Source organism: Ranitomeya variabilis, chromosome 5, assembly GCF_051348905.1.
Source record: "Ranitomeya variabilis isolate aRanVar5 chromosome 5, aRanVar5.hap1, whole genome shotgun sequence".
NCBI lineage: Eukaryota > Metazoa > Chordata > Amphibia > Anura > Dendrobatidae > Ranitomeya > Ranitomeya variabilis.
In genome coordinates, this window is record NC_135236.1 from 680955258 (window position 1) to 680976426 (window position 21169).

The 21169-nt window shown below is 47.3% G+C and overlaps 1 protein-coding gene across 1 annotated transcript in view; it reads left to right on the forward strand.

Moving 5' to 3' along the window:
• The window catches only part of CECR2 (CECR2 histone acetyl-lysine reader), a 45017-nt gene extending 25070 nt beyond the window's left edge, over positions 1 to 19947 (forward strand). The window contains exons 9-19 of the mRNA XM_077267084.1: positions 3660 to 3780; positions 3876 to 4005; positions 4082 to 4125; positions 4339 to 4430; positions 4816 to 4942; positions 5026 to 5387; positions 9690 to 9815; positions 9899 to 10496; positions 15845 to 16856; positions 17143 to 17239; positions 18272 to 19947. Of these exons, the coding sequence (XP_077123199.1) occupies positions 3660 to 3780; positions 3876 to 4005; positions 4082 to 4125; positions 4339 to 4430; positions 4816 to 4942; positions 5026 to 5387; positions 9690 to 9815; positions 9899 to 10496; positions 15845 to 16856; positions 17143 to 17239; positions 18272 to 18277 (2715 nt within the window). The 3' untranslated portion in view covers positions 18278 to 19947. The remainder of the gene's footprint in view (positions 1 to 3659; positions 3781 to 3875; positions 4006 to 4081; positions 4126 to 4338; positions 4431 to 4815; positions 4943 to 5025; positions 5388 to 9689; positions 9816 to 9898; positions 10497 to 15844; positions 16857 to 17142; positions 17240 to 18271) is intronic.
• The last annotated feature ends 1222 nt before the right edge of the window (positions 19948 to 21169 follow it).

Genomic DNA, 21169 nt, shown 5'->3' on the forward strand with positions numbered 1-21169 from the left:
ATCGGGGCAGACGCTCTTGTACTCACGTGGCATCATTTTCGCGTACATATTTCCCCCGCTTCCTCTCCTGCCGAGAGTCATCAAGAAAATCAGAGTGGAGAGGGTACCAGTAATCCTGATTGCGCCAGATTGGCAGCGCCGGGTGTGGTACACGGAACTAGTTCAACTAGTTGCCGACATTCCCTGGCGATTACCGAATCGCGCAGATCTGCTATCTCAAGGCCCCGTTTACCACCAGAACTCAGAGGCCCTGTGTTTGACGGCATGGCCGTTGAGTCCTGGGTCCTAACCCAGGCAGGTTTCTCTACAGAAGTCATAGCTACCATGATCAACGCTAGAAAGCCTACGTCTATGTGTATCTATCATTGCTCTTGGAAGACTTTCTTTTCATGGTGTAGCGACCGAGGACGTTCTCCTCTACATTTTTCCATCCCTTCCATTCTTGAGTTCTTACAAACGGGTTTGGACTTGGGTCTCGCCTTTAGTTTTCTCAAGGGGCAGATCTCAGCCCTGTCTGTTCTCTTCCAACGCAGGATTGCCAACAGATTACAGGTCAAGACGTTTATTCAGGGAGTCTCCCATCAGGCTCCCCCCTATAGGATGCCGTTGGAACCATGGGATCTTAATCTGGTCCTCGGAGTTTTGCAACAGGCTCCTTTCGAACCTCTACAGGAGGTTTGCCTGTCTCTTCTTTCATGGAAAGTTGCTTTTCTAGTTGCGGTCACCTCTATTAGACGAGTCTCCAACTGGCGGCTCTGTCCTCTCAAGTTCCGTTCCTGAATTTTCATCAGGATAAGGTGGTTTTGAGGACATCCCCCTCTTTTCTACCGAAAGTTGTATCCTCTTTTCATCTCAATGAGGAGATTGTCTTACCGTCACTGTCCGGCACAAGTCCATCGCGTCAAGAAGGCCCTTCAACACACTGGATTTAGTGAGAGCTCTTAGGAGATACATCTCGCGGACAGCGTCTTTCCGCAGGTCAGATGCCCTATTTGTGCTCCCGGAAGGACCGAGGAAAGGGTTTCCTGCTTCCAAGGCGACAATAGCCAAATGGATCCGTTTGGCTATTCAGGAGTCCTACCGAGACAGAGGTCTTCCTGTCCCAGCAGCGATTAAGGCTCACTCCACTCGGTCAGTGGGTGCGTCTTGGGCCATCCGGCACCAAGCTTCTGCAACACAAGTTTGTAAGGCTGCGACTTGGTCCAGCCTGCATACCTTTACAAAACATTACCATATTCACTCTCAGGCCTCGGCAGATGCGACCGTCGGCAGACGAATTTTGCAGGCGGCTGTGCCGCATCTGTAACTTGTGGGTACAAGCAGCAATTGCAGTTAATTGTTTCCCACCCAGGGACTGCTTTAGGACGTCCCATGGTCCTGTGTCCCCCAATGAGGCGTAGGAGAAAAGGAGATTTTTGTGTACTCACCGTAAAATCCTTTTCTCCGAGCCAATCATTGGGGGACACAGCACCCACCCTGTTAGCCTATTGGCTTTGTTTTTTTTTAAGTTAACTTGGTTTTGACATAGTTCATCCTTGTTAAATATTAAGCTCCTACTACTTTGTTACCAAACTGGTTCACTGAGAGCCAGCAGGAGGGTGTATACTGCAGGGGAGGAGCTGAGAGCCAGCAGGAGGGTGTATACTGCAGGGGAGGAGCTGAGAGCCAGCAGGAGGATGTATACTGCAGGGGAGGAGCTGAGAGCCGGCAGGAGGGTGTATACTGCAGGGGAGGAGCTGAGAGCCAGCAGGAGGATGTATACTGCAGGGGAGGAGCTGAGAGCCGGCAGGAGGGCGTATACTGCAGGGGAGGAGCTGAGAGCCAGCAGGAGGGTGTATACTGCAGGGGAGGAGCTGAGAGCCAGCAGGAGGGTGTATACTGCAGGGGAGGAGCTGAGAGCCAGCAGGAGGGTGTATACTGCAGGGGAGGAGCTGAGAGCCAGCAGGAGGGTGTATACTGCAGGGGAGGAGCTGAGAGCCAGCAGGAGGGTGTATACTGCAGGGGAGGAGCTGAGAGCCAGCAGGAGGGTGTATACTGCAGGGGAGGAGCTGAGAGCCAGCAGGAGGGTGTATACTGCAGGGGAGGAGCTGAGAGCCAGCAGGAGGGTGTATACTGCAGGGGAGGAGCTGAGAGCCAGCAGGAGGATGTATACTGCAGGGGAGGAGCTGAGAGCCAGCAGGAGGGTGTATACTGCAGGGGAGGAGCTGAGAGCCAGCAGGAGGGTGTATACTGCAGGGGAGGAGCTGAGAGCCAGCAGGAGGGTGTATACTGCAGGGGAGGAGCCGGGAGCCAGCAGGAGGGTGTATACTGCAGGGGAGGAGCCGAGAGCCAGCAGGAGGGTGTATACTGCAGGGGAGGAGCTGAGAGCCAGCAGCAGGGTGTATACTGCAGGGGAGGAGCTGAGAGCCAGCAGGAGGGTGTATACTGCAGGGGAGGAGCCGAGAGCCAGCAGCAGGGTGTATACTGCAGAGGAGGAGCCGAGAGCCAGCAGGAGGGTGTATACTGCAGGGGAGGAGCTGGGAGCCAGCAGGAGGGTGTATACTGCAGGGGAGGAGCTGAGAGCCAGCAGGAGGATGTATACTGCAGGGGAGGAGCTGAGAGCCAGCAGGAGGGTGTATACTGCAGGGGAGGAGCCGAGCCAGCAGGAGGGTGTATACTGCAGGGGAGGAGCTGAGAGCCAGCAGGAGGGTGTATACTGCAGGGGAGGAGCTGGGAGCCAGCAGGAGGGTGTATACTGCAGGGGAGGAGCTATTCTTTCTGTGTTTACTTAGTGTCCTCCTAGTGGCAGCAGCATAACACCCATGGTCCTGTGTCCCCCAATGATTGGCTCTGAGAAAAGGATTTTACGGTGAGTACACAAAAATCTCCTTTTTTCTTGCCATAATACAAATTCTAACAGTCTATTCAGTAGGACTATCAGCTGTGTATCCTCCAGACTTCTGCACAACACAACTGATGGTCCCAACCCCATTTATAAGGCAAGAAACCTTATTAAACCTGACTGGGCACACCTGTGAAGTGAAGACCATTCCCAGTGACTACCTCTTGAAGCTCATCAAGAGAATGCCAAGAGTGTGCAAAGCAGTCATCAAAGCAAAAGGTGGCTACTTTGAAGAACCTAGAATATAAGACATAATTTCAGTTGTTTCACACTTTTTTGTTAAGTATATAATTCCACATGTGTTAATTCATAGTTTTGATGCCTTCAGTGTGAATGTACAATTTTCATAGTCATGAAAATACTGAAAAATCTTTAAATGAGAAGGTGTGTCCAAACTTTTGGTCTGTACTGTATATATTGTGCAAAAAATAAAAAACAATGCCAACTTGCATCTCTCAGTGTAACGGTCCCGTCACCTAAGATAGAGCTGGCCCAGACTCTCACCCCCCCCCCCCCCCCCCCCCCCTTATCGCCTCCTTCTTTGTTCTTGGAGGTAACGGATTACGTTTTTGATGGTTTTCGGGCGCCCTCTGCTGGTAGATGTAGAAAACTACATAGCAAATTAGCAGTGACTTTATCCAGTCTATTAATGGGGACACCAACTTCTAAAGTGTGTTGTCTGCACGTACCTACCGGTATCGCACTCCGGGGCCGTCGCTCCATTAGACGCCCCCTTTAAGTATCGGCATGGTTGATATGCTGACCCTGTGTTCTGCAGGACCCCGGAGCTGAAGAGGAGGAGCGGCAACTACTGCTGATGATGCAGAGGAATGAACATGAGCTCCTGCAGAAGGAGGAGAGGAAGCGAGTGATGGCCGAGAAAGTCCGATCAGTGGAAGGTAACGTAGAGATGGGCAGGATTGTGCAGTCGGCGTCATGGTGCCATATGCCCAACATTCTTCATGTCATGTCCCCTGTGCTCCATCAATGACAGATCGGGCTCGGAGGAGGAAGCTGAGGGAGGAGCGCTCCTGGCTGCTGTCACAGGGCAAACAGTTGCCCCCGGAATTATGCCACCTGGAACCCACCTCTCCCATCCAGGGCGACTACCAAGTGTCGGATCTGTGAGTGTTCCTGCATACAGGGTGTATGGTATATAGCAGCATACGGCATGCTCGTAACGTGACTTTTACCTTACAGGCTGGGGATTGACCTGGACGATCAGTACACGGCCATGTATAAAGGTGAGTGTGTCCCAACGACCTCTGAGACTCCCGTGGAAGTGGATGGAGCCTTCAGTGGACATGTGGCCACCTCCTTAGTCTTGGCTCCTATGGATTTGCCTTAATGGCTTGCGATATCCCTTTAAGAATCGGATTATCCCTTTTAACAGTGGTTCTCGCCACCATTCAGGGCCGACATTGGGTCGCATGTAATTTCGGTAACTTCTCTTCCAGTTCTCGATGCAGTGAAGGCTCATAAGGACTCCTGGCCATTTCTGGAGCCGGTGGACGAGTCTTACGCTCCCAATTATTATGATATCATCACGGTAGGTCACCGATCCTCTTATGTTCTCCTGGGAGATGAGCGACCGTTCTCGCCTCCGGCGGCTGTTTGCCTTCCCTCGCCTCCGCCGGCTGCTTGCCTTCCCTCGCCTCCGCCAGCTGCTTGCCTTCCCTCGCCTCCGCCGGCTGCTTGCCTTCTCTCGCCTCCGCTGGCTGCTTGCCTTCCCTCGCCTCCGCCGGCTGCTTGCCTCCCCTCGCCTCCGACGGCTCCTTGCCTCCCCTCGCCTCCGACGGCTCCTTGCCTCCCCTCGCCTCCGACGGCTCCTTGCCTCCCCTCACCTCCGGCGGCTCCTTGCCTCCCCTCGCCTCCGGCGGCTCCTTGCCTTCCTACCCTCATATAAAGCAACTGATTGCTCCTTTACTCCTCAGTGCCCTATGGACATCTCCAAGGTGGAGCAGCGGCTCGGCTCTGGGTATTACCTTACTAAGGATCAGTTTGTCAAGGACGTGAGAACCATTTTTAAAAACTGCGCCAAGTACAATGGACCTGATAGCGGTGAGTTCACCTGGCAGCATTATATTATTGTACTATTATCACTGACGTCTCCTCATTATCATCACCGACACGGCTCCTTACAGAATACACAGAGATGGCCGACAGTCTGGAGCGCTGCTTTAAGAAGGCTTTGCTCAAGCACCTCCCGGATGATGATGCAGAGTCTGATGGAGACACCTGGATCCGCTATGACGAAAAGGAGAAACCCTCGAAGAGGCGGAGCCAAGGGAGAGGCTCCAGGGCTGGAGGATGGAGGAAGAGTAAAGAGGAAGGGGGCAGAAAGCGGCAGAGTTCAGAGAGCAGCATGATCCACCAGTCATCTCCCAGCGAAGATGGAGACGAGCGACTGCAGCCGGCGGTGAGCAGAACTCCCAGAGGACCAGCGTACCCGCACCCCATGCAGTGTGGAGGCACAAACAGGAGCTCCTTCCACCCCAGAGACACGGTAAATAATAAGCTGTCCACTATTATGTAGAAAAATATAACTATTATAATACTGCCCCTATGTACAGGAATATAACTACTATAATACTGCTCCTATGTACAAGAATATAACTATTATAATACTGCCCCTATGTACAAGAATATAACTACTATAATACTGCTCCTATTTACAAGAATATAACTAGTATAATACTGCCCCTATGTACAAGAATATAACTACTATAATACTGCTCCTATTTACAAGAATATAACTACTATAATACTGCTCCTATGTACAAGAATATAACTACTATAATACTGCTCGTATGTGCAAGAATATAACTACTATAATACTGCCCCTATGTACAAGAATATAACTACTATAATACTGCCCCTATGTACAAGAATATAACTACTATAATGCTGCTTGTATGTGCAAGAATATAACTACTATAATACTGCCCCTATGTACAGGAATATAACTACTATAATACTGCTCCTATGTACAAGAATATAACTAGTATAATACTGCTCCTATGTACAAGAATATAACTACTATAATACTGCCCCCTATGTACAAGAATATAACTACTATAATACTGCTCCTATGTACAAGAATATAACTACTATAATACTGCCCCCTATGTACAAGAATATAACTACTATAATACTGCTCCTATGTACAAGAATATAACTACTATAATACTGCCCATATGTAGAAGAATATAACTACTATAATACTGCCTTATGTACAAGAATATAACTACTATAATACTGCTCCTATGTACAATAATATAACTACTATAATACTGCCCCTATGTACAGGAATATAACTACTATAATACTGCTCCTATGTACAGAATATAACTACTATAATACTGCCCATATGTAGAAGAATATAACTACTATAATACTGCCTTATGTACAAGAATATAACTACTATAATACTGCTCCTATGTACAAGAATATAACTACTATAATACTGCCCCTATGTACAAGACTATAACTACTATAATACTGCTCCTATGTACAGAATATAACTACTATAATACTGCCCCTATGTACAAGAATATAACTACTATAATACTGCCCCTATGTACAAGAATATAACTACTATAATACTGCTCCTATGTACAAGAATATAACTACTATAATACTGCTCCTATGTACAGAATATAACTACTATAATACTGCCTTATGTACAAGAATATAACTACTATAATACTGCCCCTATGTACAAGAATATAACTACTATAATACTGCCCCTATGTACAAGAATATAACTACTATAATACTGCCCCTATGTACAAGAATATAACTACTATAATACTGCCCCCTATGTATAAGAATATAACTACTATAATACTGCCCCTATGTACAAGAATATAACTACTATAATACTGCTCCTATGTACAAGAATATAACTACTATAATACTGCTCCTATGTACAAGAATATAACTACTATAATACTGCCCCTATGTACAAGAATATAACTACTATAATACTGCCCCTATGTACAAGAATATAACTACTATAATACTGCCCCTATGTACAAGAATATAACTACTATAATACTGCCCCTATGTACAAGAATATAACTACTATAATACTGCCCCCTATGTATAAGAATATAACTACTATAATACTGCCCCTATGTACAAGAATATAACTACTATAATACTGCCCCTATGTACAAGAATATAACTACTATAATACTGCTCCTATGTACAGAATATAACTACTATAATACTGCCCATATGTAGAAGAATATAACTACTATAATACTGCCTTATGTACAAGAATAGAACTACTATAATACTGCTCCTATGTACAAGAATATAACTACTATAATACTGCTCCTATGTACAATAATATAACTACTATAATACTGCTCCTATGTACAGAATATAACTACTATAATACTGCTCCTATGTACAAGAATATAACTACTATAATACTGCTCCTATGTACAAGAATATAACTACTATAATACTGCCCCTATGTACAAGAATATAACTACTATAATACTGCCCCATGTACAGGAATATAACTACTATAATACTGCCCCTATGTACAAGAATATAACTACTATAATACTGCCCCTATGTACAAGAATATCACTACTATAATACTTAATAATAAAGCATTCAGTGCATACCTGTGGGAAGAGGCAAACAGCTTGATTAGATGGTACAGATGGTGACGATGATGATGATAAAACGGTAGGAATGATGAGTGGCCAAATGCATTCTAGAATTCAGTCTAATTCAAAGTAGTGTAATTAGAAATCTGTAATTTGAAAGATGGAATTTGATAGATACATGGATCAGACTAAAGTGTGGATCAGACTCCTGGGTCTGCATATATCTGCTACTAAGAGGACTCAGCTGTGAGTGGATGTGGGGGTGTGTGGCCGAAACACATTTTCAGAGTTAAACAAAATCCTCTGTATCTAGCTATCGCCCGACATCTCTTCTCCCTTAAGCCTCAAAACTACTGGGACAACACGTCCATCTTGAACTGTCCTCCCATCTCTCTTCCTGTTCCCTCTTTGACAGCTTACAATCTGGCTTTCGGTCACACCACTCCACTGAAACTGCCCTAACTAAGGTCAGCAATGACCTATTAACCGCCAAGAGCAAGCGACACTACTCTATCCTCCTCCTCCTGGACCTGTCCTCTGCCTTCTACCCTACTCAGTTCTCCTCCTCCTGGATCTTCTCTGTCTTCTACACTACTCGGTCCTCATCCTCCTGGACCTGTCATCTGCCTTCTACACTACCCTGCCCTCCTCCTCCTGGACCTAACAGACCGGACATTCAGCGTCTCCCACTCACACACCACCTCCTCACCTCGCCCCCTATCTGTCGGAGTCCCACAAGGTTCAGTCCTAGGGCCCCTGCTCTTCTCCATTTACACTTTTGGCCTGGGACAGCTCATAGAATCTCATGGCTTTCAGTATCACCTCTATGCTGATGACACACAGATCTACATCTCTGGACCAGATATCACCTCCCTACTAACCAGAATCCCTCAATGTCTGTCCACTATTTCATCCTTCTTCTCCGCTAGATTTCTAAAACTTAACATGGACAAAACAGAATTCATTGTCTTTCCCCCATCTCACGCGACCCCCCCAACGAACCTATTCATTACAGTAAACGGCTGCCCACTCTTCCCAGTCCCACAAGCTCGCTGTCTCGGGGTAATCCTTGACACTGATCTCTCCTTCAAACCGCATATCCAAGCCCTTTCCACTTCCTGCCACCTTCAACTCAAAAATATTTCAAGGATCCGTACATTCCTAAACCAAGAATCTGCAAAAACCCCTAGTCCATGCCCTCATCATCTCCCGCCTCGACTACTGTAACCTCCTGCTCTGTGGCCTCCCTTCTAACACTCTCGCACCCCTCCAATCTATTCTAAACTCTGCTGCCCGACTAATCCACCTGTCCCCCGCTATTCCCCGGCCTCTCCCCTCTGTCAATCCCTGCACTGGCTCCCCATTACCCAGAGACTCCAGTACAAAACCCTAACCATGACGTACAAAGCCATCCACAACCTGTCTCCTCCATACATCTGTGACCTCGTCTCCCGGTACTTTCCTGCACGTAACCTCCGATCCTCACAAGATCTCCTTCTCTACTCCCCTCTTATCTCCTCTTCCCACAATCACATACAAGATTTCTCTCGCGTATCACCCCTACTCTGGAACCCTCTACCACAACACATCAGACTCTCGCCCACCATCGAAACCTTCAAAAAGAACCTGAAGACCCACCTCTTCCGACAAGCCTACAACCTGCAGTAACCACCGATCGACCAAACCGCTGTATGACCAGCTCAGTCCTCGCCTTCTGTATTCTCACCCATCCCTTGTAGATTGTGAGCCCTCGCGGGCAGGGTCTTCTATCCTCCTGTATCCTCACCCATCCCTTGTAGATTGTGAGCCCTCGCGGGCAGGGTGCTCTCTCCTCCTGTATCCTCACCCATCCCTTGTAGATTGTGAGCCCTCGCGGGCAGGGTCCTCTCTCCTCCTGTATTCTCACCCATCCCTTGTAGATTGTGAGCCCTCGCGGGCAGGGTCTTCTATCCTCCTGTATCCTCACCCATCCCTTGTAGATTGTGAGCCTTCGCGGGCAGGGTCCTCACTCCTCCTGGACCAGTTATGACTTGTATTGTTTAAGATTATTGTACTTGTTTTTATTATGTACACCCCTCCTTACATGTAAAGCGCCATGGAATAAGTGGCGCTATAATAATAAATAATAATAATGCTGCCCCCTATGTACTGTCTCTTTTGCTTGTTTTCCCTTTCTTCAGCCGGCCGCATCGTTGATGCTCGCACCTCTTCAGGGTTCGGACACCAGTCTTGGCTTTGGGCCCCTGAGATTTCCAGAGCCGCTCCCCGGTGATCCCATTCATGGTGGTCAGAGTTTCGGCACTCAGGTGTGTGGTGTTGTGTACTTTGGGTGTTATACCCCACGTTGTCCTCGGTCCACCATGTAACCCCCCGCGTGTCTTTCTTGCAGGCTGATGATAAATGTCTGGATTTCCGAGCTCCACGAACGTCCGAGGGATCTGGTCCCGGGAGGACATCTGTCCAAGAATGGGGCCGACATCCACAACCTAAGTGTCCTGCTGGGTTAATAGCACCAGTGAGACTCCCTGCACCAGGTGGAAAAGCGCCTCCCTCTAGTGCCACTAATCCCACCTACAGATATGGACTTCAGCCAGCCATGTGGAATGGAAATGACTCCCAGAACCCTGGTCTGAGAGCAGACCCTGCACCCTTCCCCCATCCATTAGACCCTCCATTTACAGGACCCAACCCCGGGGTCAGACATGCATTTGGTTCTTCTGGAAATCCCATGATGGACAGTCCTGAGATGATCGCGATGCAGAGATTGACGTCCTTTGTCCGTGCAGCAACCGAGCGCTCCGCAACTCTGGCGTCCTCAACACTCTACACATCTCAGCCGCCCCCACCGACCACCTCTTACCCATCCCAGGCGTCCTTCACCCCTGACCATTGTCGGCCATCACCCACTCCAGTCCACACTGGGAACGATGGGTCAGACCCTTCACCCACCCCCGACAGACCAATGGACGGAGCCACAGATGTAAAAGGTAATTATGTACACAGTGACTGCACCAGCAGAATAGTGAGTGCAGCTCTGGAGTATAATACAGGATGTAACTCAGGATCAGTAATGTATGTACACAGTGATTGCACCAGCAGAATAGCGAGTGCGGCTCTGGAGTATAATACAGGATGTTACTCAGGATCAGTAATGTAATGTATGTACACAGTGACTGCACCAGCAGAATAGTGAGTGCAGCTCTGGAGTATAATACAGGATGTAACTCAGGATCAGTAATGTAATGTATGTACACAGTGACTGCACCAGCAGAATAGTGAGTGCGGCTCTGGAGTATAATACAGGATGTAACTCAGGATCAGTAATGTAATGTATGTACACAGTGACGGCACCAGCAGAATAGTGAGTGCAGCTCTGGAGTATAATACAGGATATAACTCAGGATCAGTAATGTAATGTATGTACACAGTGACTGCACCAGCAGAATAGTGAGTGCAGCTCTGGAGTATAATACAGGATGTAACTCAGGGTCAGTAATGTATGTACACAGTGATTGCACCAGCAGAATAGTGAGTGCGGCTCTGGAGGATAATACAGGATGTTACTCAGGATCAGTAATGTATGTACACAGTGACTGCACCAGGAGAATAGTGAGTGCAGCTCTGGGGTATAATACAGGATGTAACTCAGGATCGGTAATGTAATGTATGTACTCAGTGACTGCACCAGCAGAAGAGTGAGTGCAGCTCTGGGGTATAATACAGGAGGTAACTCAGGATCAGTAATGTAATGTATGTACAGGTCCTTCTCAAAAAATTAGCATATAGTGTTAAATTTCATTATTTACCATAATGTAATGATTACAATTAAACTTTCATATATTATAGATTCATTATCCACCAACTGAAATTTGTCAGGTCTTTTATTGTTTTAATACTGATGATTTTGGCATACAACTCCTGATAACCCAAAAAACCTGTCTCAATAAATTAGCATATCAAGAAAAGGTTCTCTAAACGACCTATTACCCTAATCTTCTGAATCAACTAATTAACTCTAAACACATGCAAAAGATACCTGAGGCTTTTAAAAACTCCCTGCCTGGTTCATTACTCAAAACCCCCATCATGGGTAAGACTAGCGACCTGACAGATGTCAAGAAGGCCATCATTGACACCCTCAAGCAAGAGGGTAAGACCCAGAAAGAAATTTCTCAACAAATAGGCTGTTCCCAGAGTGCTGTATCAAGGCACCTCAATGCTAAGTCTGTTGGAAGGAAACAATGTGGCAGAAAACGCTGTACAACGAGAAGAGGTGACCGGACCCTGAGGAAGATTGTGGAGAAGGACCGATTCCAGACCTTGGGGAACCTGAGGAAGCAGTGGACTGAGTCTGGTGTGGAAACATCCAGAGCCACCGTGCACAGGCGTGTGCAGGAAATGGGCTACAGGTGCCGCATTCCCCAGGTAAACAGCGGCAGAAGCGCCTGACCTGGGCTACAGAGAAGCAGCACTGGACTGTTGCTACGTGGTCCCAAGTACTTTTTTCTGATGAAAGCAAATTTTGCATGTCATTCGGAAATCAAGGTGCCAGAGTCTGGAGGAAGACTGGGGAGAAGGAAATGCCAAAATGCCTGAAGTCCAGTGTCAAGTACCCACAGTCAGTGATGGTGTGGGGTGCCATGTCAGCTGCTGGTGTTGGTCCACTGTGTTTCATCAAGGGCAGGGTCAATGCAGCTAGCTATCAGGAGATTTTGGAGCACTTCATGCTTCCTGGCACCTGCTCACAGTGCCAAAACCACTGGTAAATGGTTTACTGACCATGGTATTACTGTGCTCAATTGGCCTGCCAACTCTCCTGACCTGAACCCCATAGAGAATCTGTGGGATATTGTGAAGAGAAAGTTGAGAGACGCAAGACCCAACACTCTGGATGAGCTTAAGGCCGCTATTGAAGCATCCTGGGCCTCCATAACATCTCAGCAGTGTCACAGGCTGATTGCCTCCATGCCACGCCGCATTGAAGCAGTCATTTCTGCCAAAGGATTCCCGACAAAGTATTGAGTGCATAACTGAACATTATTATTTGATGGTTTTTTTGTTTGTTATTAAAAAACACTTTTATTTGATTGGACGGGTGAAATATGCTAATTTATTGAGACAGGTTTTTTGGGTTATCAGGAGTTGTAGGCCAAAATCATCAGTATTAAAACAATAAAAGACCTGACAAATTTCAGTTGGTGGATAATGAATCTATAATATATGAAAGTTTAATTGTAATCATTACATTATGGTAAATAATGAAATTTAACACTATATGCTAATTTTTTGAGAAGGACCTGTACACGGTGACTGCACCAGCAGAATAGTGAGTGCAGCTCTGGAGTATAATACAGGATGTAACTCAGGATCAGTAATGTAATGTATGTACACATTGACAGCCCCAGCAGAATAGTGAGTGCAGCTCTGAGGTATAATACAGGATGTAACTCAGGATCAGTAATGTAATGTATGTACACAGTGACTGCACCAGCAGAATAGTGAGTGCAGCTCTGGAGTATACTCAGGGTAACTCAGGGTCAGTAATGTAATAATAATAATAATCTTTATTTATATAGCGCCAACATATTCCGCAGCGCTTTACAGTTTAACAGTTTCAAACAGCAGTCATAGGTAACAATGTTAACAATACAGCAATAAAGCAAAATAAGATGACCCTGCTCGTGAGAGCTTACAATCTACAATGAGGTGGGGAGATACAAAGTACAGGTTTGTATTTACAATGATGTATTTACAATGATGGTCCAGCCATCTTCAGGGGGTGGGGGATAGATGAGATAGTGAATGGGCTACACACACACACACACAAACATAAATGTAATGTATGTACACAGTGACTGCACCAGCAGAATAGTGAGTGCAGCTCTGGAGTATAATACAGGATGTAACTCAGGATCAGTAATGTAATGTATGTACACAGTGACTGCACCAGCAGAATAGTGAGTGCAGCTCTGGGGTATAATACAGGAGGTAACTCAGGATCAGTAATGTAATGTATGTACACAGTGACTGCACCAGCAGAATAGTGAGTGCAGCTCTGGGGTATAATACAGGAGGTAACTCAGGATCAGTAATGTAATGTATGTACACAGTGACTGCACCAGCAGAATAGTGAGTGCAGCTCTGGGGTATAATACAGGAGGTAACTCAGGATCAGTAATGTAATGTATGTACACAGTGACTGCACCAGCAGAATAGTGAGTGCAGCTCTGGAGTATAATACAGGATGTAACTCAGGATCAGTAATGTAATGTGTGTACACAGTGACTGCACCAGCAGAATAGTGAGTGCAGCTCTGGGGTATAATACAGGATGTAACTCAGGATCAGTAATGTATGTACACAGTGACTGCACCAGCAGAATAGTGAGTGCAGCTCTGGGGTATAATACAGGAGGTAACTCAGGATCAGTAATGTAATGTATGTACACAGTGACTGCACCAGCAGAATAGTGAGTGCAGCTCTGGGGTATAATACAGGAGGTAACTCAGGATCAGTAATGTAATGTATGTACACAGTGACTGCACCAGCAGAATAGTGAGTGCAGCTCTGGGGTATAATACAGGAGGTAACTCAGGATCAGTAATGTAATGTATGTACACAGTGACTGCACCAGCAGAATAGTGAGTGCAGCTCTGGAGTATAATACAGGATGTAACTCAGGATCAGTAATGTAATGTGTGTACACAGTGACTGCACCAGCAGAATAGTGAGTGCAGCTCTGGGGTATAATACAGGATGTAACTCAGGATCAGTAATGTAATGTATGTACACAGTGACTGCACCAGCAGAATAGTGAGTGCAGCTCTGGAGTATACTCAGGGTAACTCAGGGTCAGTAATGTAATAATAATAATAATCTTTATTTATATAGCGCCAACATATTCCGCAGCGCTTTACAGTTTAACAGTTTCAAACAGCAGTCATAGGTAACAATGTTAACAATACAGCAATAAAGCAAAATAAGATGACCCTGCTCGTGAGAGCTTACAATCTACAATGAGGTGGGGAGATACAAAGTACAGGTTTGTATTTACAATGATGTATTTACAATGATGGTCCAGCCATCTTCAGGGGGTGGGGGATAGATGAGATAGTGAATGGGCTACACACACACACACACAAACATAAATGTAATGTATGTACACAGTGACTGCACCAGCAGAATAGTGAGTGCAGCTCTGGAGTATAATACAGGATGTAACTCAGGATCAGTAATGTAATGTATGTACACAGTGACTGCACCAGCAGAATAGTGAGTGCAGCTCTGGGGTATAATACAGGAGGTAACTCAGGATCAGTAATGTAATGTATGTACACAGTGACTGCACCAGCAGAATAGTGAGTGCAGCTCTGGGGTATAATACAGGAGGTAACTCAGGATCAGTAATGTAATGTATGTACACAGTGACTGCACCAGCAGAATAGTGAGTGCAGCTCTGGGGTATAATACAGGAGGTAACTCAGGATCAGTAATGTAATGTATGTACACAGTGACTGCACCAGCAGAATAGTGAGTGCAGCTCTGGAGTATAATACAGGATGTAACTCAGGATCAGTAATGTAATGTGTGTACACAGTGACTGCACCAGCAGAATAGTGAGTGCAGCTCTGGGGTATAATACAGGATGTAACTCAGGATCAGTAATGTATGTACACAGTGACTGCACCAGCAGAATAGTGAGTGCAGCTCTGGGGTATAATACAGGAGGTAACTCAGGATCAGTAATGTAATGTATGTACACAGTGACTGCACCAGCAGAATAGTGAGTGCAGCTCTGGGGTATAATACAGGAGGTAACTCAGGATCAGTAATGTAATGTATGTACACAGTGACTGCACCAGCAGAATAGTGAGTGCAGCTCTGGGGTATAATACAGGAGGTAACTCAGGATCAGTAATGTAATGTATGTACACAGTGACTGCACCAGCAGAATAGTGAGTGCAGCTCTGGAGTATAATACAGGATGTAACTCAGGATCAGTAATGTAATGTGTGTACACAGTGACTGCACCAGCAGAATAGTGAGTGCAGCTCTGGGGTATAATACAGGATGTAACTCAGGATCAGTAATGTATGTACACAGTGACTGCACCAGCAGAATAGTGAGTGCAGCTCTGGAGTATAATACAGGATGTAACTCAGGATCAGTAATGTAATGTATGTACACACTGACTGCACCAGCAGACTAGTGAGTGCAGCTCTGGGGTATAATACAGGAGGTAAATCAGGATCAGTAATGTATGTACACACGATATGTAATGCAGATTATAGCGGGTTTTCTTCTTGTCTCATTCTTGTGATATTTTGTTATTTTAGGAGTTTCTGCCCCTCCGGCGCCATCGCTGCTTCCCCCTCCTCATGACTTGCCCTCCATCACAGACCCTATTTCCGCTCCTCCCGCTGTGCTGAGCTCGGACAGTCGGAGGAATCTGGTTCCCAGCAATGTCCCGGATGATGAGACTCTTCAGGCCTCGGGGTCTCTTGTGAGCCCTCAGAATGGGTTGGACGCAGCACTTGGGGTCTCTGAGCCGTCAGAACCTGCTGCCGTAATTCATCAGGATGTTCGTCGCCCGCTGTCCCCTGTAGATGTGACAGGACGAGAACAAAGACATGACTTTACCCCCTTGATTCCAGCTCCTGGCATCCGCGCCGTCACCTGTCAGCCCCCGGGACCACCTCAGCCCCTCCAACCATTGGGAAGCATGTCCCCGCTGCCTCATGTTGGCCCGTTCCCCCGGTACCATCCTCAGGGTGAGGTCTTCTCTTATCAGCGGCCTCTATTCCAGCCTTACCAGCGGCCTCCCTTTTACCCTGAGGAGTACCAGCGCTGGCAGCACAATGGACCACTGACCCCCCAGCGCTCAGGGGGTTTCATCCGACCTGACAGGAGTGCACAAAACATGGAGGAGCTGCGGCGCCTCCTCATGTCCCCTCTGCTGGAGGGACAGCCCCGAGCCGTGCCAGGCGACAGCACGGAGGGCCCGGAGGAGAAAACCGAGAAGGACGGCGACCCCTCCAGCCGTCCGGAGAGCCCCAAACAGTTCCTGGATCTGGACAGTCACAAGAGGCAGAGCGGCACCTACGGCTACGGCCGGGCACCTGGCTGGGCCAGTCCCAACTACCGACCCCCATCCCATGTGATGCCTCAGTCACACTACCCTGCCCATCAGCAGTACCAACCCCGAGGGTACCCGCAACACCACCCTGTGTCTGGGCAGACCAACGGACACCCCCAGATGAGCTCTGGTTACCCCCCGATGGACAGTAGGGGGCACTTCCATGCTGCCCTGATGGAGCAGCCGTTTACTGACTTGTACCGGCCACAAAGGTGCGTTCAGGGCCGTCACTAGAGTTCATGATGGCCTTTGGAGAAAATGCAATTACCAGGAGGCACCACTAGATGGCAGCTCTCCCAATAAAAATCGCTTGGACGCCCACTGATCGCCGGAGCAGGGACCCCAATCCTGTATTCTGGGGGTGTCGCTGCTCCATTCAGACTCCTGCGGGTGTTTTCTGGTGATCAGTGGGGGTCCTAGCCACATATTTCTTTGAGACCCGCTTGGTCACCTGCCTTCTTTGCTGATTCCCTTTTTTTTTTCTTTTCCACATTTTAGGTTTCCCCCACAAATGCATCTGCCATCTTTTCCCAAAAGCAGAGGTCCACTGCAGGGGGAGATGATGGAGAGACCCCCCATGTTACCGCTGGATCAGGTAAGTCAGGGCCCATTCTTGTTTTTACCCCTTATTGACCACCACATCGAATATTTTTTTGACTGAGGCGAGACCACCCCTGTCTTGTCAACGTGACGGGAGTGCGGGGGGCTGTGACGATCGGGGGCTTTACTTTTCGTCAGTGTGCACTGGCTTCAGATCACTGCCATGTTGGTAATATCATGACGCCCCGTGTCCAGGTTATATTGGGGGTCTCTAAATTGATGATGATTTGCAGACGATCACAGATCCAAGACCCCCCAGCGATAAAACTGGAAAAATACACAATTAACCCCCGGGCCATTTTGCGTTTTCGTTTATCGCTCCCCTTTTTCCCAGAGGCATAACTTTTTTTTTTTTTTTTTAATTTTCCCGTCAATATGGCCATGTGAGGGCTTGTTTTTTGCGGGACGAGTTGTACTTTTGAACAACATCATTGGTTTTATCAAATGGTGTACTGGAAAATGGGAAAAAAAAGTGCAATTCCACAGTTGTTCGCGGTTTTTATGCTAAAGCGATCAGGCAAATTCTTTTATATTGATCGTACGTTTCTGAATGCGGAGATACCAAATATGTGTGTGTTTGTTTGTTATTTTATTTTGTATGGGGGTGATTTTAACTTTTTTTTTTTTTTTAATAATATAAATCTTGAACAACATTTTTTCTACTTTTTGCGTGTTTCAATAGTCTTCATGGGAGACTAGAAGCTGCACTTGTCCAATCGTCTCTGCTACATACAGACGATGATCAGATCGCCTGTATGTAGCAGAAATGCTCACTTGCTGTGAGCGCCGACCACTGGGTGGGCCCTCGTAGCAATCCGGGTTTGACCACCATAGAGGTCAAGAGATTGACAGCGGCATTTAGCAGGTTAACAGCCGCGGGTGGATCGCCATTCCACCCGCGGCTGTTAGAGGCACATGTCAAACGGAGGGAGTCCGACGTCCGCGTACTATTACTCCCGATGTCGGAAAGGGGTTAAAGGTGAAGCTTTGTCTCCTCCATGTCTAATCTCCTTCGTTCTTCCCACAGACATAACGCCGGTGACATTCAGGACGACTCCTCCGTCTCAGCACCGTGATCCGTGCCTTCTGGGGGCTCCTCTCCGGGCCCCCCTATGCCGAGTGTCCAGCAGAGACTGGTCTGATTAGACGGCGTCCCCTCCTGGCGAGGTTCATGGACTCGACGTTCTCAGGAATCCCCGTACTCGCTGCCCGGCGCCCTGTTTACACTCCACTCATTGCTGCCTTCAATACTTTATTTTTGGGGACTGAACTTTTTATTTTTTTTTGTGTCACATTGGGGGGGGGGGCTGACAGCAGACGAAAAAAACGAACAGTGAAACGCATCGTAGAGGCGGATCGTAGAAAGCGAGGGGAGCACAGTGCGTTGTTTCTGGAAGTTTTGTGCAACACGAACGCGTCTGGTAAAAGGGACATGATCTGTGCAGTAGCTGCTGCTGTCCACCAGGCGGAGCCCTACCACAGATCGATGGATTTATACATGAAATGCTCTGGGCGTGGCACAGTCCCGACTCCACGCACTCGCCGTCCCTTTAAATTATCCTTGGGTCCAAATCATGCAAAAAAACCCCCAAAACTTTTTCCTAAAATTGTGCAGATCAATTATATTTAACTTCTTGATTCCTGGCTTTTGCAAAACTACATGTCCTAGAATGCCCTGATGATACAGCTAATGCAAGACTACAAGTACCAGCATGCCCTGATAGTTCAATTGTTGCAAACCTTAAGTTTTCGAGCCTGCTGTGACTTCAGCTGTACCGTCAGGACATGCTGGGAGTTGTAGTTTTGCATAAGCTGTACGATAAGGACATGCTGGTAATTATAGTCATGCGTTGGCTATTGCAAAACTACAAGTACCAGCATGTCCTGATTTTTCAAGTATTATGAAACCTACATCTTCCAGCATACTCAGGCTTCAGCTGTACCGTCAGGGCATGCTGGGAGTTGCAGTTTTGCAACAGCTGAGGCTGGAGCATGCTGGAAGATTGTAGGATTTACAACACTTGATGTATTGGGCATGCTGGTACTTGTAGTCTGTGGTGTCAGGCCTTGCTGGGAGTTGTAGTTTTTCATTAGCAGTTGCAAAACTACAAGTACCAGCATGACCTTCTATTTCAGGTGTTTCCAAAGCTACATGTCCCAGCGTGCTCTTGTCTCAGCTGTTACATACAGTAACTCCTAGCATGCTGGGTGTTGTAGTCTCTCACCAGCCGGGGGGCCGCAGGTTGTAGCCCAGCAGCGTTGCTGTTGCCCACGTGCTTCTCTCCCGCAGGTCCCCGCTATGGCCGTGCTGTCACTAAACATATTTGCCTTGTGTTCTCGACCTTCACACGTTTCAGACCATCATGGCGGACCGCCGCAGTTGTTTTTTTTGCCCCGCCCCCTTGTCTACCAGTATTCTCCCACAGAATGTGAATTGTATTTATTTTTTGTACTATTTTATTGTCTGTATATATTTGTATGAATTTTTTTGGTGCTTTTGTTTCACACAACCTCCAATTACCTCATCGGCCGCCCCGAGCGGGAGAAGTCGCATCGGTAGAGTCCAGCGGTCCTGATTTAACGTGTGTTTTTTGTTTTATTATTTTATTCTATGAAAAGAGAAGGACGAGTGCCGGAGTTCGGGGGTCCGCGCCGCTGCACTGTACAAGCCCGGTATTAGAATAAACACGTTAGGTGGCTTCAGTCTCCGCTCTGGTCTCTTCTTTACCCGTCCGGTCAGTGACGGTCGTCCCCACAATGGCCGCGGCATTCACTCACTGGCTCGTGTGTAACGGAGGAACGGCGCAAAGTCGCCACTAGTTATCATGGGAACACAACGCTAAAACCGACCTTGTACATCCACAGCCACGGCCAAAAGTGTCGGCACCCTGATATTGTCCCAGAACGTTATTACAAATTGAACAAAACTTAACGCGAAACGGCTACTGATGAACGCACCATTCAAGCAAGTGGAGGTCGCCATTTTGGAAAATCACCGCATAACCATTCGTCAAGATTAGTGCGTGGTCCGTGGAAAACATCATCCAAGACCATCTTCACATGCGTAAGGTCTCCGCTCGCTGGGTTCCCCGGCTGTTCACACCTTTCCAGAAGCAGGAACGAGTCTAACGCTCTCGGGGTCTATTGACGATGTGCCATGGAGACCAGGAGGAGACAACAGATGGATCACACAGGATGAAGGCCGGGTCCATCACTGATCCTGAGAATAAAGTCTACTAGATGCAATGGAAGCCATCAAAACTCACCGAGGCCTCCAAAGAAGGTACGTGTCCAACCCTCGGCAGGCAAGGTCATGCGCACAGTATGTTGGGACCAGCACGGAGGAGTATTGATGGATATCCTAATAAAGGGCACCATGGTCGCTGGGGCTGGTATGCTTCACAGCCGCGGAGGCCATTAAAACCAAGAGACGCGGCACGTTCACCAAAGGTGTCCGCCTCCTGGAAGACAATGCACCAGTTCACAACTCACATGTTGCCCAAAGGGCAGTATGCTCCTGTGGCTGTGAAATTCTACCGCATCCCCCTTATTCACCCGACCATTTTTGAATCAAGCAAGCATTTTCCAGATGATCTGACTTCCGAAGTCCCAACACAGCTTTTGTAGCATCCTGTCGACTTCTACAAGCGAGGTGTGCACAGTTCAATAAAGAGATGGGAGAAGTGTGTGTCCCTAGGTGCCACCTATATAGAGAAGGACTAATTACTGAGCCCAGGTTCATTTCTCTCATTCCACAGGGAGTGGGTCAGGGAAAATCTTTTAATGAACGCCCCTCATATGTTTGGGGTCATTGTCCTGCTGTTGGAGACCCATGACCTAGGATGCAAACTCAGCATTCTGACACTTGGCACTACATTGCCACCCAAAATCCTTTGGTAATCTTCAGATTTCACGATGTCTTGCA